At 41.1% G+C, this 17804-nt stretch overlaps 1 protein-coding gene and 1 long non-coding RNA gene across 3 annotated transcripts in view; one reads left to right on the forward strand and one right to left on the reverse strand.

Moving 5' to 3' along the window:
* Window positions 1–17804, forward strand: part of LOC126039756 (uncharacterized) — a 71323-nt gene that overhangs the window by 38130 nt on the left and 15389 nt on the right. The window lies entirely within an intron of this gene.
* Window positions 674–10233, reverse strand: WSB1 (WD repeat and SOCS box containing 1). Of its 2 annotated transcripts, XM_049803353.1 has the most exons (9): window positions 10076–10231; window positions 8692–8860; window positions 7609–7877; window positions 6634–6765; window positions 6117–6217; window positions 3757–3929; window positions 3257–3370; window positions 2345–2452; window positions 674–1805 (listed from the first exon to the last, which is right to left on the reverse strand). In XM_049803353.1, the coding sequence occupies exons 1-9, from the start codon at window positions 10113–10115 to the stop codon at window positions 1646–1648; spliced, it is 1266 nt and encodes a 421-aa protein (XP_049659310.1). In that variant the 5' UTR covers window positions 10116–10231; the 3' UTR covers window positions 674–1645. The 2 variants fall into 2 exon arrangements, with proteins under 2 accessions (XP_049659310.1, XP_049659311.1); XM_049803354.1 differs by lacking the exons at window positions 674–1805; window positions 2345–2452 and adding an exon at window positions 2493–2673 and having other exon boundaries at window positions 10076–10233.

The following is a 17804-nucleotide window of genomic DNA, read 5'->3' on the forward strand; positions in this document are numbered from 1 at the left end:
ACTGTGCTTCTGTCCAGATGTGAGGATTCCTGTTCCTCTGGCTCCCACCCATGATCATGAGGATGAAGTCAGCCCCTCAGGAGGTGCTGGCTGCTTTAGTTACAGGAGTTACTTCTCATCCCTAAGCAAAAGCTTCTGTGCTCTGAGAGGATCTGCAGCCCCTCTCATACCTGTCACCCACCCAGGAACTGGGGTAGTTGGCAATTCTGTAGCACAGTTCATTTGTAACAAGCCAATGGCCCTGTGAGGGAAAAAAATTTGGGTCTCCTGCTTGTGAGTTGCAAAATTTCTGTTACCTCATGTGAATTATGTAATATTTGGTATGATAAAGAAGGGGCTTACCAAAACAGTACACTCGAAGAGTGAGGGAGCAAAGAGCCATGTTCAGTGCATGCAGTTTTACAGCCTATGGCCATCATGGATATGTTGCAGTGAAAACTCTATTTCCTACACTCTGCACCATGCAAGAGCAGGGGAACACTTACATCACACACACTTTTGACCTTCACCATATAAAAGGTTTGAAGATTCTTGCTGTAGTTCCCCACAGTAAGTTTCACCAAGATTAGCATACTGTGGTCCTGAAAAGTAAAACTACAGTCCTGCAGTACTGGATTCCCACCAGAACTGTTGCATGCAGGTAGTGTGGATAAATCAGTCACCAGATGTGATATCAGGAAACTTTTATACAAGTTTTTAATAAAAAAATTCAACAAAAAAATATATATAATCAGGCATTTTATGCAATGCATACATTCTTTATATCTGCAGGTACAGATAAATAACAGAAGGCAAAACCAAGTATTTTGCTTATCTTTGGCCATTAACCAATAATCACCCCCGAAGAGATATTATAGGGTTAAAGAATAATAAACCGAGTCTGTAAACTTCTCTCATTACAGACAAAGTATCAGGCAATAATACAGTAGTTAGATTTTTAGAAATGTAAGGAAATATTTCTTTAACACTGCCCAATACTGGAATTTAACCTGGTTTGCTGCTATGGAACTTAAGGCCTTCTTTAGCTGATGCACAGGCAACATTCCTGGGTTTACATTAGATATATTCCAACCCTTACCTTAACCTACTTCCCTTCACCACACATTGCTCTAAAAACCCAAGCTGTACCTCTTCATGAAATAAACTAGCATGAATTCTTATCTGTGGATCAGTTTCCTGAACTCCAACCAACATACATACATACAGAGCAGTTAAGCTTCCTTAAGTCAATATTTTTTCTAACTCAGTGTCCCAGAATAATAGCTATCCTTCCACTTTACAGCACAGATGCATCTGATGGCTCTACCAAAGCAATATATACATGATACACATTAAAAATCATAAAAGCAATTTTTAAAGGTACATTGATAACATGTAGCAGCTTATGTCTATATATGTACATGTTTTCACAGTTATATTTTAGAAAATTGAGAACACGAGGAATACTTCTACTGTGTTTTCCATAAATATTAAAAATTTACTGTCAGGCATTTTGACAAAATAGTATTTAGGTTATCACTTTAAATAGCTCTTGAAAACCTGTAGAGTTTTAAGCTTAAAGGCTGTAAAGTTTGAGGATTCTTTAAAGTGTTTAGCCAGTTTCAGCAGCTGGACCATCTGCCTTTTTTTTTTTTTTTTTTTTAATTCAAATCTGGTAACAAAGGAACTCCACCACTTTTGATGGGATAGGCAAGTTCTTGACTTGGCTGGTGGGCATCACTCTTCGAATTGCCATGCGACACAGATGTTGGAGACTGGAAACTTGTCTTGGCGTTGCCCAGAAGTACACGCTGCCATCCTGTGTCCTGCACAAAAAAAAGAGAACAAAAAAACCCCACTGGAATTATCCCACCTGAATGATTTCAACTTAGTACAAATTCTCACATACATTGCTAGTTAGGAGGAACGTGCTCTGGACTTCCTGTTGCTTAGTTCTAGCTGTTCCAGGCTCATTTACACTAGATGCCGGTTATTCTTTTAAGCTATAGCAGCACAATAAGCAACTTGATTATCTATGTGACAGACCTGAGCAGATCTTCCAACAGCTATTGAAGGTACCACCTGAAACAGAATAACTGCCCTTGATTATCTAATGGTCTCTTTCCAATCTGCATGTTTGTGGGTCTGTCTTTTATTTATTCTTAAAGATAAGAAATGAGTTTATCAGCTTCTTGATTTTACTGCTATTCCAGGCATGTTTAAACAAATAGTACCAGAAATAAAACAAAGTCAGAAGCATCAAGTTGCAAGTCACAGCTGCAGATTTTTAGAACACTTAGCCATTGTTTTCAACCTTTTGTGTTACCTTAATATTTTAGGAAGAAAAAAAAAAGTATATACTTGCCCTGCAGCTAGAACACTGCCATCAGTAGAAAAAGTACAGCAAAGCCCATTGTTCAGAGGTGCAACTTGTACAGGGTATTCTTCATCAATTCTCCAGAATCTTACCATTCTGAAAAGGGAAGAACAAAGTATTAAGTTATCAGAGTAGACATTTCTTTCTGACTGATATTTTCTCTGATGCTGCACAAGAAACTAGTCTGAAGCAGAGCTCAGGGAATTTTTATAAAGATTTTAATATGCATACAAGGTGTTGCAGATTTGGCCTGAAATGCTATGACTTCTTCAATCCTGATATACACCTTGATCTGTACTTCGTCAGCCGTTTTAACTCTGCCAATTAAAATAAAAGATTGCCTTCAATTGCAGAAAGCAATAACCTGAACTATAGATTTAGACAATCTCTCCCTTAAGTGTCATATGTGCTACGAAATCCCAACAATGCTTGTCTTAAATTAAAAACCAAAAACCCTCCTGTAGATATTTTAATACCCTTGCTGTCACCTTGAGAAAGCATTCTTCATATTCTTAAAATACAGTTCTTCAAACTATTATTTGCAGTGTTAGCAGAAGTTGTATATGAGATCACAGAATACTTTTCTTTTTACTGTGGAATCTACTACTATACAAAAGACTTACCTGCATTAACAACTCCATTTACATTTTACACTGTTTACAACCCCTCTTCGGTTTTCAGCTGTTACACACTTAAGTTCTTCAAATAATTTACTCTGTACACAACTAATTATTTCTACATTCAGAATGAACATTAACATATACCAGACAACTCATCTACTTTTACCAAGACCATTAGAAGTTATTTCTCAGTTAAAAAAAAAAAGCTGACTTAGTATTTAAAAGTTCATGTCATATGGGAAGAATTAGAGGAGGCTAACAAACCTTTCCTCATACTTACTTATCATCAGCAAGGCTTGCAATATGTAGTCCATCGTGACTAAAAGATACTGATCTGACCCATCGGTCATTTGCACCTCCAGCAAATATTGGAGTAGGAGGGGGAAACAGATGCCTGGAGATAGAAAGACACGTAGCTAAAGGCATAATGTTTAAGAACTATGGAAGTGTTTCCTTCAGCTATGACTAGCAAAGCTGAGGAATTAAAAATGGATTAAATATTTAACTATGAAATCGGGAGTGGAGATTGAATTACTGTATCTTTTGTAGTAGTGAACACTTCAGCTTTGCTGAAGGTGCTTAAATTAGTGCACATTACAGTATCAGTGCTTTAATTCTCTGTCAGATAGAAGAATAATCTCCACTGCTCTGCCACTTCAGGATTTCCATCAGCCACTGCTAAGATTTTTCCCAAGTCTAATTAGGAGTTAAATACACAAACCCATTAATTAACCCAGTCATCTTCGCTCTAGGAGAAAGTTTCCAGATTTGACTACTTACCCAAATTCCATAAGAATAACTCCAATATGTGGATCCCAGACATAGACTCGAGTATCATAAGATGCAGTAGCCAGTAAAGCTCCATCAGGAGAAAACTCACAAGCTACAACATCATTGTGATGTCCTTCAAGTTTCCGTATCATGGAGTATTTATCCATATCCCAGAGAAAAACCTGCAATTAAATAAGCTAATGTTATAGCTCTGCTCAGAAATGCAATGAAGCATTTAATTTTTTTATTTTTTTTAAGTATAGCTGCTAGTCTTATTTAGGATTATATTAAAATCAGGCATTATGAATTACTACAATTAAGAAATATGCTCAGTGTCATACTCAGATTAAAATCAAGTTTTTAAAAAATAATTAAAGCAGACATGCAAGTTCTAACTCAAGTTTGTTAAATGTTATTAACAAAATAAGCCAAAATATAAAATAAAGGCAACACAATTTAACCATGTAGCTTACTGAAATTCATGTATTACAAAACTATTTTATTAAAATACGCAGAAATAAATAGGGTTAAACTCTACAGTCCCCTCTTTTCAGTAACTACCAAAATTTTAAGAAATATACAGACAGAAAATGTAAGGTTAACATATTGTTACTCCAGTGGCATCCCTTTGAGTTTAAGATCACTTGTTTACAATTGGCTTGGATCACCAACGTCAGCCTAGGAAGAGAAACAGATACTGCAAGCAAAAAGAATTTTCACAGCCAAAAGTTACGTCTTTGGCAAAACAATAGGGAAGTCTAACCACATTATTAGAAAGAATTTATGCATTTTAAATCAAGTCAACAGTAAAAAAACAACATTAATATTACAATTTACCCAGCTAATTGCATATTGTATTATAAAAATTGATAAGAGATGATAGTATTCTGGGATTTTATGTGCAGTTGTACATTATATGTAATCAAAATAAAGACTGTGCAGAATTATTTAATAGGAACAATCTATGTACTGAAGCATAATTTTATAGAAAATGTAAGTCTTTAGCATAAGATGTTATGTCCCTAAAAAAGGTCATTAGGGTCCCTGATTTTTCCCGACTCAGTTTTACTGCACAGATTAAATACTGGCATCTTGCATAAATTTATGTTTGACCAAAGCAAACATAGCCTTAGCGCCTCACATACTTCCTAAAACTGAACCAGTTTACAATCAGTTATAAATATGTTGACCAATTTCTCCAAGGAGACCCCAACATTCCATAAAACTGGAAACTAAGTTTTAGGAGTCAGTGTGTTTCACTGCTGTGAAAATTATTAAAAAAAAAAAAAAAAAAAAGAAAGAAAGAAAGCAGAAAGTGGACATCAACCAGCACCTGCGTACGTACAGTACACCTTGCAGTCGAATGCAAGGTTACTTCGTCCTATGGTAAAGTTCGCCCCCAGCCTGGTAGCCAGAGATGCCACTCTTTCTGCCCAGCTAACACCATTGTGCTCCTGTGAGTGGTGCCAGCTTAACCTCAATCACACCAATATTGCTGCCACCACCTGTGACAGGGAAAGCAAGAAGCTTATGGAAAACACACAGCCTAAAGATATCAATGTATACATCCTCATCTGCTCTATTTAAAGAAAAAACAAAACCCAGACCTCAACTATTCTCTATCAAATCTGCACTGGTAATTTAAAGTATAAAATGCATTTGAACAGTCATCCATATAAAGTGGTATCCAATGATTGAACTGTGCTTTTTACTCAGCATCACTAGGCTTCATTAAACTACCTACAAAGCCCCTGTAACTAGACTGAATTCCCCTTTCTGTTTTATCGTAATTCTTCAGTGCCAAGAAAAGCAGCTTATGGCATACGTGCTTTACCTGCACTGCTTTCAGTTCTCTAGCAGGGCATTAGAACACGGATGAAAACAAAACCAGTACGCTGTTCTTCGTTCTAGATCTTTTAGACACGAGTGCCATTTGTATTGGAAAACATGTAGAAACATTTTTGTTCAGCGGGAGATACCATGACTAGCTCAGACTTTGAAAAGTCCTTTTCATTGAGCAGGAAATAGAAAGGATAAAATCAATTAACAAAATAGTTTTATGCATTAATCTAAGTATCTTTTAAGACTGGAAGCTTTAGTCTTCTTTGGTTTTGTACTATGAACACATGTAGATGTGTAGAACTATTTCTCAAAGAATGCTTACAGTTTCTTCAACTAAAAGCAGTGCAAGTTCAATTCATAAATCAGTGTCTCAAAGCACCATTTGCTAGTTTAATTTCATGCACTTTTACATCATCATAAAACATTAGAAGTTCATGACACCGAGCACAAGCTTAATGTTACTTAGATTTAAAATGATTATGCACACAATTCAGTAGATTGAATGAACAAGAAACTCTGACACATACTGCTTTACTAGCTCCAACAGAACAGAGAATAGAAGAGTCTGGAGAGAATGCACAACCGTATACCCAGTTCTGATGTCCTCTCAACACTTTCATCATATTTCCTTAAAAAAAAAAAAAAAAAAAAGACATTCCTGTAAGAATTGATTAAATGTTACAAATTCAAATCGAAAAGCTCTTCCAAATTAGTTCTTCCTTTACAAAGTTTTATACTATTTTTTCCAAACATTTGCAGAGTCATTCTACACAGAAATAAAAATTCTGGCACGCAGCCTCTAAATCCTACGTGCCTATTCAAAAAGGTCACTTCATGCACTCGTTTAACTTAACCCAATACCAGCTTATACCTTTAGGGTATGTATAGATAAAGAATTTCAAGAGAGCATACAGAGTGAATGACTAATAGAACAAATTATTTTTTTTTAAGAAATCCTGACCTAACTGATTTTATAGCAATACAAGAGGAAAGTATGTGGATACTTCTTCTATATATTACAGCAGATGAACTTAAAATGCATACCATCATCTTTCAGGTCCCACACTCTCAGTGTTTTGTCTCTGGACGCAGACACTAAAATCAGGCTGCCATCCGGGGCAAAGGTTAAATCTCTAACAACTTCTGTATGGTCCATCAGGTTAAGGAGGAGTTTTCCTGTTACATGAAAACACCACAATTTAAAATGAAGGACTGTACTTTTATTCAGATCAAATGCTTTATGGATACAAATACAGAACACAAAATTACAGCATGTAAAGCCAGATTTTCTTTGTAGAAACGGTCCCTACAGAAAGAAGCATGTGTATCCTTTTAGACTCTTCTGTATCGAGAGGCAATTTCCTGAAAAGCTAGTAAATCCATACACTAAAACCATATGCCTCTGAAATAAGGCAAGGCTTGTCTTTTGATAGGCATCTGTTCTAAGCTTAAATTTACAAGATAACAACAATTACTCAAGTCATTAGTTTCATTTTTTTTAAGCTGAGAAGTTCTCTCCCAACCTAGCAGCTGTGCTATCAGCTAAACTGAGATTCCCTAATTTCAGACTGTCTCTTATCATTTGAACAATTACATACTTCTAAAAAAAAAAAAGAGGTCCTCATCAACATAATCCTTCACCATACTCAAGAACAGAGAGCAACTTCCATGTTTTGAAATTTTCCTTTGTTTGAAAGTATATTAAAACTACAATCCAGCAGAAGATTTTGGAGTAAACAACCAATATATGCGAAGTCAATCACATGCTTAACCATTTCGCAGCAACAAGGCTTCATCTTCCATCACTTATATCTCAAAGCATGACCCGAGCCTGTCCCTTCACCTAGCAGTATTTGAATATTTCTGGCTGCAGGAGTTCATGCTTGTTTTAGATTACTTAATTTGTATTCAAGGTTCAGTTCCCAATTAAAATTCTATAAGCAATTCATTCTGCATATTAATGATGTTACTACTGCATAAAGTGACAATGCAGTGCCAACTTCCTCTCACATACTCTACCTGTATATACATCCCATATCTTGATGCGCCCATTGTTCAAGCCTGTTGCAAGTAGAAGCTGGTCTTGCCCAAATTTGAAACGGTGCCATTCTATATTGACACAGCGGCTTTGCTTCTCAGGCACTGAAGACCCAAAAGCAAGACTCCAGACGATATCGCCACAGTCTATTATATGTTCACAAGGCTTATTTTTCTGACCACTGTCACTATTCTGCCTCGGAAGTCTTGTACTGATAGAATTTGCAACATTCTTTGTGCCATGCAACAAGCTGCAAAACAAACAAAAAAGACAAAAAAATAGCATAAAGTTTCTTGAAAAATAAATAGAACTACTATATTGTATACAACACAAAATAACATTAATACTTTTGTACACATTTTGACCTCTGTGGAGAGCAACATATTAACTTAACCCACTGTAAAACCCAACATTTTTAAAGCACTTACAGAAAAATTAGTTACAAAAATTTCTAAGGCTTTCTGCTAAATGAGCAAGAAGTTCCCTGTAATTCACTTACATGTGTTAAATACTGGGAAGAGATACTGAGAACCAATTAACCCACCACCAGAAAGAGGGGAAAAAAAAGAAAAAAAGAGGCAGGATTTGCTAGGAGGGGAAATGTAACCTGCTACAAAAATGCAACTGCTGGTTACTAACTTCATTAAAATGCAACCTGCAAGTGAAAATAAAATGTGCCTTTTGGAACTTAACTTGCACTCTTAAGAATGAGTAAATTCCTAAAAGGTAAAACGAAATAGCCTTCTAATAGGAAATTTAAAACTCCAGATCTGCCTGAGTCTTTAAATTTCCTTTTCATTCTAACTTCCTCTTATTTTAGAGCGTCTGAATCAATTAATAAATCACTCCTCCATAGCCTTTGTGAGGTTGCAATACAGTTGTTTCTCTTGCTGACCACAGAGGGAGAGATAAAACAGCAGCTGTTGCTTTAAAGAATTAGTTTTTCCCAAAGACGACAAAGCCTAAAAAGTCCAATAGATGTGGTTTAATCTATTAAAAGCTTTCTCCTATTCTGAAATTCCTAAGTTTTTTGGATGAATTAGAAGCCATATGGTTTGTCTTACAAGTTATTAAGGCACTGAGACCAGGGGACAAGCTTCACTATGCGATGCCCTTGTGACCAAGCAAAGTATGATCCATCGGGAGCAAATGCAACAGTCCAGTTTTCACGTCCACACTTCTTGTCAAAAGGAGATGTTGGGGCTAGGAGTTCTCCCACAGTGCGCGATCGTGCTGAAAAGAAAACAAAGAGGAAATTCCATTTTTTTAAAAAAGCCAGCATATTTTAAAAGGTTAGAAGGGAACCAGGCAATACGTTAATTGTTTTGGTTTTATTTCATGACATTTAAAGTAATTGGGGAAGACGTCTTATTGTCACTGTATAACCAGTGAAAAGACTAAGCCTCAGCTGCGAAAGAGTCACTAAAGAGAAACAGCTTAGTGTTAAAATGCCCTGGTCATCATGTAAGCAACATAACATCTTGATATCAGAATCGGAATTCAAATGAAAAATTTACCGAAACCAGCTATTACTTCAGTTACTGTAACTATAGCTCTAGAGACAGCAGTGGAACTATGCTCCAACTTGACCTTATGCTTCACTGTTTAGCAAATAAGATGCCCAGTAATGATTTTGTTTGCTTGTTTTACCTTTAAAGAAAAAAACCGTGAGTACACTTGCACACTGTAATATCTTCCCTTCCTTCAGAAAAAATAAGTTAGCCACCAACCATAGGAAACAAGTTAGCACTGTGCCACCAGATTAGCTGACTTTCGCCCCGCTTTACAATGCAACCGCGTGTACCCCGCTTCCTTTCTTCAGCCCAGGCTGCGGTGCAGGTCCAGAGCTGCAGAGAGACCTTCCCGACGCCGTCCACCGCCCCGACTGTCAGAACGCGGGTGTGACAGGACTAATTCTGTCCCGGGCACCGGCCCCGGTGTCAGGCGAGGGTGGTGAGCAGGCCCTGCCGCTACCGCCGCCGCCGGGCCGGGCCGGGGCGGAACGGCCCCGGGGACCCTGCGCTCTCAGCCGGGCAGCACCCGCTTACTTTTTTCCATCTGGAAAGAAAGGGCTGTGAAAGGAACAACGTCGCCTAGATGCTATTTAACAAGACTTTGCCCATTAATGGAAGCAAGCGGCTTCAGCCGAAGGATACCTCTTTGAATAATGCATTCCGGGTACGTTAAAACGGGCTGTTTTAAACCGACTGCCATCCCGATCTATAAAAACCCAGCGGGACCGAGGCGGGTTTCTCCCCCCGGCGAGAGCGGGAGACTCTCGCCTCCTGCTCAGCGGTGCGGCCGTGCGCCCGACCCCGGCCGCCCCCCGCCCGCACAGCCGGTGTCTCCCGCAGCCACCTCCGCCGCCCCGAAAGGCCGAGCGCGGAACCAGCCCCGGTCGCGGACGGCGTTTAACCCCACCCGCGCCCCGCAGCGGCCGCCCCTCACCGATGAGCTTCTCGTTAACACTCAGGGGAAAGCTGGCCATCTACGGGTCCGCCCTTCGCACCGGCTCGGGAACCTGCAACGGAGCAAGAACGACCGCCGCTCGCCGGAGATGCAGGGACTGGGACAAAATGGCGGCGGCGGCGCGGATTGTAGCGCGGGGCGGGGAGGCGGCGGCCTAGCCTCGCCCCGCTGCCCGGGGCTGGGCGGCCGGGGGACGCCGCCCTCCCTCGCTCCTCCCGCGGGCTGACGGGGCCTCCGGGCGAGGCCGGCAAAGGGAGCCGGTCTTCTCACCCTGCCCTTCCTTCTGGCCTGCCCTTCCGCGCTTTCACCCCTAATTCGATTTCTGTTCCTTGGTCTCGGCATCCCGTTTGGCAGCCGGACGCTTCCTCACGGCCCTGGCAGCCCTCTGGTTACCGACGCCCGGCAGCGTGGCCCCGGTGCCTCGTCCTTTCCACCCGTGCTGGCCGGGCACCTTCCGGCTTCCCGCATCGCTTTGGCTCTCTCTCCTTGCCCTACGGAGCTTGGCTCTGTCCATCCTTCAAAGTCCACCGTTGCGTTCCCGGGAATGGTCAAAACACGCGGTCTGATAGGAACCCCGCAGTTGCTGTAGAATAGCCTCCAGGACATGCTTAAAATACACCCCATTCCTTTCGTGTCTGGGGGAAAATGGGACATGGCAACGCGGTAGCAAGACCTGGGCTGCAGTGCCATCCTGGCAGGGTCTTACAGGCCATTTTACCAACATTTTCCAATCCCATCTATGCCAAAAGATGTGTCACATTTTAACTCTACTAAGGGACTAAATCTGTAGTGACCGGGCTCCCTCAAAACATGGGGGTTCAGAGTACAGAGAAGAACTGTGGTGACTCCCCCAATATTGCAGTCGAAAGGCTTTTTATGGCTGCTGTTGTGTGGATGTACTGATGAGTTTGTGTTGATAAACTGGAGAGTCCTCAAATGGGATAAGAAATGTTCTTATGTTGCTTAAATGCCCAACCAGCAGCAGTTAACATTCCTGTCGCAGTGAGTTAGATTATCTTTTAAGCCAGGTTGTGACATCCGTGATGTCTGTTTGACTATGGGACTACAAGGCAACACGTAAACCAAAAAATATGTGAAAGCTTATATGACTCTGTTGCAGAATGTGTGTAGGTTAGTGACGTGTGCAGTTGATTTCATCTTCCCTAACCAGGGGCTTGAAAACTTTTGGGAGTTTCCTACCGTTTGATATTTCTTTCTAAACGTGTATAGTTCAGCATCTAAATCCAGCAAGACCTGGTTTATGATAAAGCTTTGAATTTACTGTTAAAGTTAATGGAGTTGTCCATAAACAACTTGAAGAAAGAGACCCCGAGGCCACCTCATTCTCTGTGTAAGTTTGTATTAATGCCTGTGTATTCCCCTGTCTCCTTCCCTCCCTTTTCCTCTTTCCTTCTCCTTTTGCATATCTAATTTCTGCCCCTCTTCTGGACTTCAGAAAAGCACATAGCAGGATAATTAACTGCAGATAATTATGATTTCATTCCAAAGTAGTGGCCTAGCTGGTAGATGTACTGAAAGAGTTGTATGGATTAGCTATTCAGCTGTAGCAACACCCAGAAATTACCCTTATGTAAGCAAGGCCAGCAAAGCATTTTTTAAATCATGTAGTGAGACAATGTCAAAGAAAGGAGCAGGAAGAAGTTTTGAGTATTTTTGGTGGTCTGGACACTAGCATGGATTAACGCTGGTTTGTACAAACACTTTTAGCACATGGTAGCACTAATTTGACACCGTACTTCTTAGCAGCATAATCCTGTTCCTGCTCTATCAATCGTCTGCTGCCCACAGATGGAAAAGCCATAAGCAGCTATCTTCACTTAATCCCTCAACAACTTCTTATAACAAGGTAGATTTGTAGCCAGTGAATATTGTGAAATACTGCTTTGGAGTTACTCATAAATTGTGAATGTTTGAATCGGGCCATCTCATAGTTGAGATGACTCACTTCATAAGATTTCTCCTGAGGGTCTGAGCCTCACATACAGCCAGAATAAGGTTGGGTTCTGTTTGCTTATCTTGGGGGGCTGTTATAGCCAGGGAAAGATAGCAGTCGACTTACACAGCTTGGTAGGGGTGTTACCACATTGCTGGCTTTCTTGCTAGTTTTTTTTTTAAAGCAACAAAGTATTTGGCAATTTATTATTTCTTTAAGTCTCTGTATTTCTGTAAGTACTACTCCAATAGTTGGTGTTTCTTCTTCAGTGTGCTTTCTGCTCATTAGTGTAATAGATTTGAGGGCCAGAAGAGATGATTAGCTCATTTAGTCTGGTCTTTGTATAACAGAGGAATATAATTTAATCTAATTTAACACACCTTCAAACAGTGAGGATTTCCAGCAGTGACACTGTTGTTCAGCCTTTACAACACTGGAGTCCAAATGCCAATCTTTGAACTTCCCAGTCCACGTTTTTTGTGTTATGGACACAAAGGCAAATTGTGATATGTAAATTCCCAGTTTTTTGCAAGCTTATTAGAAATTGTTTGGTGTCACAGGCTGTTCTGGAGACATTGTTAGCACCTTCTCTTTTCATGCCTGGCTGGAAGGGTTGTTGTCTTGTGTCTGAAGCCAGAGTAGGAGAGGTGGAAAGCTGGGTTCTGCCTGCAAGCTACCAACTCACCCATTCTGTTCGGTAAAACGTATCTTTCTAAAATTCAGTCAAAACTTGAGGAGATAAAGAACCCACACTTCCCTTTCGCGGCACCCTTGGCATGTTTATTTTCCTTGTAAGTGAACCACACTGGATGATTTTTCAGATGATTTTTACTGTTCTTCACTGGTGAGACATAGCTGTGGAATCAAGGGTGGCACCAGGCTGCATACCCCACACAGTCACATGCTGCAAGGGCCTGCAAGGCTGCACGAATGACTCAAGGCTGATTTATGTGTTTTCCATTATCTTCCTTTATGGATACAGCTGCCAAGTCTGCACAGTGCTGCTCAGCTGGGAAGCTAATAAACTCAGTGCCATCTTTCTCCATCAAGACTTTAGTTACTGCAATAAGCTTTCACAAATGAAAGGACTTTCGTTGTCTGCCTGGCTTGGAAATGCTTTCCAAGATCCAGTTACGGAGCTTTTCCCCAGGCTGCTGAAGCTCCAAGATCTGCTTATTTCACATTCTTGTATTCTGACATGGTGAATCTAGTTATACCCATTTAGTTTGGTTTTTCTTCTCCTCTGATTTTTTTAAACTGATTTGTGATTGTATGTTTCTTAGTCAGCTTTGCTGAAGTCTTTTTGACTCAGTCAGTCATTAGACTGGACTAGGAAAGTCATCTGAAATTAGTGTGTATCCCAAATAAGGGACTGTGCTGCTTTTATAGAAATAGGTTTGGGTGCTGTTTTCTCTTTGTATCCCTTTGTAATATTATCTGGGGTTTGTAAAATGAGCCTAGGTGTTTGCCTCATGCATTTCCTGTCTTCTAGCTACTTGCAAGACTCTCAGCAGTGTGCTTGCTGTGCTTCATTTCCATTGCTATGGCTTCCTCCTGGAAGGCTTCTACCACCAAAAGGCTGTTAGTTCTGCTGTATGAATCCTAGTACAGATCAACAGTGAATTTAGATCATAGTTTCTGTCCAAGTTCTGCTTGTTGTGCTGTTCCCCATTCAGCTTGCACAAGACACCCCAAGAAAGTTGCTCTGTTCAGGGACCACCGAGGCTATTGGTTTCTGTTAGTTGTTGTTATTTGGATTGTACAGACAGACCTCTGGAAGTTAGATCAGCACAGTAAAATACATAGCAAAGTACTAGAAAAGCCCATGGTACTTTTTCAGGCCCACAAGTTATGTCCCCCCCTCTTCATAGTTGTCATTCTATAAAGCATTCCTGACAAATGATAGGTGAGGGACCAATTAAGGCCAGTTGCACTAAGACCAAAGTAGCTGATCTGTGCAATAGTGCCTGTATCTTGGTGGTCTGGCTGTCATTAAAAATTACACTACTTACAGTCTACACTGTTAATAATTCACAAGCTCCTGTTTGTTTTGAGTAGCCTCCTTGGGATGGAGAAAGTTCAGCATGAGTTTGTGGAGGCAAAAGAGAAGGTGAAGGGAAAAAGCAGAATGGAAGAAAGAAAGAGAGGGCAAAGAGAGTTGAAGAGAAAAAGGGATTGCAGTGGGAGAATGTTGAGCAGCACAGAAGTTAGAGAAGAGTCCCAAAATAGATTAGCTGCCATTATTGCCACAGTGCCACACTGAAAAACTTAGCATCGACTGACTAATGATTCCAGGGGCCTGGGGAAGCAGCAACAGCTTGAAACTTTCCTTTGAGAGGCTGGGTGGGTATCACTTACAGATATCACTGGGAACTGCATCTGCCAACTGCAGTCTTGATGGAGAGTTACCCTGTAGGTACAGACCTACGCTGAGAGAATTGCAGTCTACCCTATATGACTTTCCATTTGGCCTTTCTTACAGCAATTGTCACTGCCAGGTCCTGTCTCTGTCCTCAGCAGGGTACAGGAGCTAGGACTCTGGGGAGCTCTTATGTGGCTGTGAGAGGAAGGTGCCTTGTGCTCTGCCTTAGTGGTCATCTTCCTTAAGAGGAAAAAATGTAAAGAAGGATGGATTATTGACTTGTGAGAGAATGTAACAAAGGTCCGACTCTAACAAAAAGCTATTTTCAAAAGCGCTGAGAGTTGTGTGCTCAGGGCTTACTGAATTATTATGGGAAGTGAGTGAAAAAAATCCTTTTTCTCTTTGAAAAGCTTTAGGCTGAAATATCGGGTTAATGGACTTTCCAAGCAGTGATCAAATAGCACTAAAGTTCAGCAGAAGCTGAAGATGGTCCAAATGACAGCAACACAAGTTGAAGGGTTAAAAAACCTTGACATACAAATAAAGAAACACCCAAGCTCTGCAAGGAAATGTTAAAGAGTGTATGAAACCTTGTGTACTAGGCTTTGCAATTTCATATACTGTAAATATTTTTTTAAAACTCTAAGTGGTCTTTGCCCCTCTCAGTGTCTCCTTGCCACCCTTGCTATAGTGTATTCCTGGCCATGAAATGCTGCTGTGACTGGCACAGTTTCAGCTGTTACTTCATTTCATGTATGTGTTGTTATTTGCCTTGTGACTACAAGTAATATTGGCACAGTTCAAGCTGCTTGGTGTGGGAATCCTGGCCCTGAAGAGTTTGCAGTCTAAATAGACAAGACAAACAGTGGCTGGGAGGGGAAGCAGGGAGATGAGGCTACTTTCTCAGGGTCATCATGGAGCAGCCAGGAGCATAATCTTCTGATCTTCCTACAGGCACCTCACACACTACACCAGACTGCCTCCTTTATTGGAATTCTGAGCTGTCATTTCTCTGTCCCCTTCTCCCCCATTGGTCTGTAGCTTATTCACCATTGTTTATCATGAAAATTAGAATCAGTTTTCTGTAGATGGTCATAAATTGATGCATGTCTGGTACCTAAGGAGTTAATCTGTAAAGGTCTGTGAAAAGAGTATGCTGTGGAAAAGTTGCACAGATGGAATATCAGAGATAGACTACAGTAATTTTTTCTTTGCGTTCTTTTGGTCTCTTTGGGGTTTTATAATTTTTGGACCGCATCTTTGGGTATAATAAGTAGAGCAGATAGCTTAGTGTATGTGGTGAATTCAGCTCTTTTGTGATGAGTAGCTGCACTGGAATAAGGGAGACAGAGGTTTGGGTTTATTCCTTTTAGGTTCAAAACCATTCCTTCTTTGTAAGCTAGCCACGGGTACCCTGTGAGGGAGCTGCTTTCAGAAACATCTGTGCTAAATTTACCCATTGAAGTTACAAGAGCTGTTATCTTGGATGGCTGAAGGTCATGCTGAGAGTTTTGAACTTGAACTGTCCTAAACAAGGATAGTAGAAAATGGTCCCTGTATTACAGAGAAAGCAAGTCAGCCTCACTTGAGTTCACTGTATCCACACCCTAATATATGTCAGTATAATCTCAAATGTCACTGACCTCCACCACACAGCTATTTCACTTCTTCTTTAAAAAATCCTTTCTAAAACATACTAGTTTTAGGTGTTCCTCTTCAGCCTGTGTTTTCTCTGAACGCAGCTGCCAATAACTTCAATTTGTTTGAAGGCGTTCAGGCTCCTTGCAGGAGGTGCATGATGCCTGACAGGCGCAGGCACTCAGTCTGCAGTGTTGCCGTGTGATTTGAAAGGACGTTCTTTTCCACTGTGCAGTGAAAAATGTTAGTGAGCTGTTTTGTATTCCTTTGGCTTCAATTCTCTCACTCTGCTCTGTAATTATATCTGATTATTTACAATGGTGCAAACCACCAAATCTCTCATTATAACCAGGGTTAAAAATGTTCTAATTGGTTCATTAAAATCAGAGAGGATACAAGGCCTGTGGCCAAAGCAGGGCATGTGGAGTTAGAAGCACTAGCTGCTCTTCCTAACTTTGCTACCTCCTTCCTAGATGAATTTGGATGAGTCATTAAGCCCAGACTTAAACCAAACTTAAATACAACTAACTCAGTACAGGAATGGTAACATAGTGCTTTGAGACAGAGATGCTAAGTCTTATGAGAACTGCAAAATATTACAATTGAATACGGAATTATTTTGTGGATCAGTTTCTTTTCTACCCTGTAGATTTAGAAGGCTCCTACATCCAAGCAAAATGTACCATGAGGGAATAATATAAATTAAGGCAAAGGTGTTAAACAATAGAAAATCAGGCCTGGTGACGTACTGGTATTCATGCAGGGTGAGCACAGGGACAGCGTCCTTCAGCAATCACTATGTGCCATTTGACTGAATGCAGAGATGCTCCTTGACACAAATTCCTGCTAATGCTTGGTATGGTTTGAGCAAAGGTCCAGTCCTGGCCTGCTTCCTGTTGAAAGCACGTAAAAGAATTGCAAAGCTTCAGCACAGGCCTCTTCTCTCCTGCCATCTCCTCCCGCCACAAAGCAGCATAGGCAGGCAGCCCAGAAGCTGTTTAAGAGATGATGCCTCTTGGCCCCCTTGCCTTTGCCAGCACAGCTGCAGACTCCAGGCAGACGTGGCTTAGCCATAGTTTGGCTGTTGAGAGCTATACTTCAGTCCCCTCTGTTTCTTGTTCGTTTTGCAAACTTGCTTCCCTTCCTTCCCCAAGATGCCAGACTCCTAATTTGACTTTCATCTTCAGGGCACCAAGGTCTGGCTGGCAGGGCTGATCAAAAAGCTCTCAGCACAGCATTGCTGTCAGATGAGACAGACCCACCTTGTGAGAACATTCATTTCACTTTGATATGGAGGAGGAGGCTCTATCCACCTGACGTTCTGGTCTGCAACGAGCCCTGTCTGCCAGATTTAAAATAACCTTTCTTGGACTGCTTATTGTTCCGTCCTGCTTTTTGTTCCCTGCTCCTGGTAAGTACAGCACAGTTAAATATTCCAGCCAGAGACTGCTGGAGAGAAGCAGCTGGGGCAGAGGCCCTGGGTGGGCAGGCAAGGCAAGGCGATGAGGAAGCAGAGCGTGTCTCTGCAGCCCTCGCTTCAGCGCTTGCTTGCGCTTGGGGTCGACTCTGAGGCAGAGACAGTTCTCGTCCTGGCTCCTCAGCAGCATGCACTGTCCTGAAGGGGAAGCGCCCAGGAGCATTTGGTACATACAAGCTAGAAGAGCCGAATGTCCCAGTGGGTAACGAGCTGCACCTTTCAAAGCAAAAGTGCTGCTTCAGCAAGCACTAAGGGGATGTGTACTCTCTTCTGCCTG

Source organism: Accipiter gentilis, chromosome 6 (assembly GCF_929443795.1).
Source record: "Accipiter gentilis chromosome 6, bAccGen1.1, whole genome shotgun sequence".
NCBI classification, from domain to species: domain Eukaryota; kingdom Metazoa; phylum Chordata; class Aves; order Accipitriformes; family Accipitridae; genus Astur; species Astur gentilis.

Bases quoted from the DNA above. Each gene is read 5' to 3' on its own strand.
- WSB1 (XM_049803353.1), bottom strand. From the start codon at position 10,115: ATGGCCAGCTTTCCCCTGAGTGTTAACGAGAAGCTCATCG. The intron at 3,371-3,756 runs GTAAGTAGTCAA...TTCTATCTCCAG, and splicing joins GTTATTCTTATGGAATTTGG to GCATCTGTTTCCCCCTCCTA. The intron at 1,806-2,344 runs GCAAGTATATAC...TTTTTTGTGCAG, and splicing joins GGCAGTGTTCTAGCTGCAGG to GACACAGGATGGCAGCGTGT.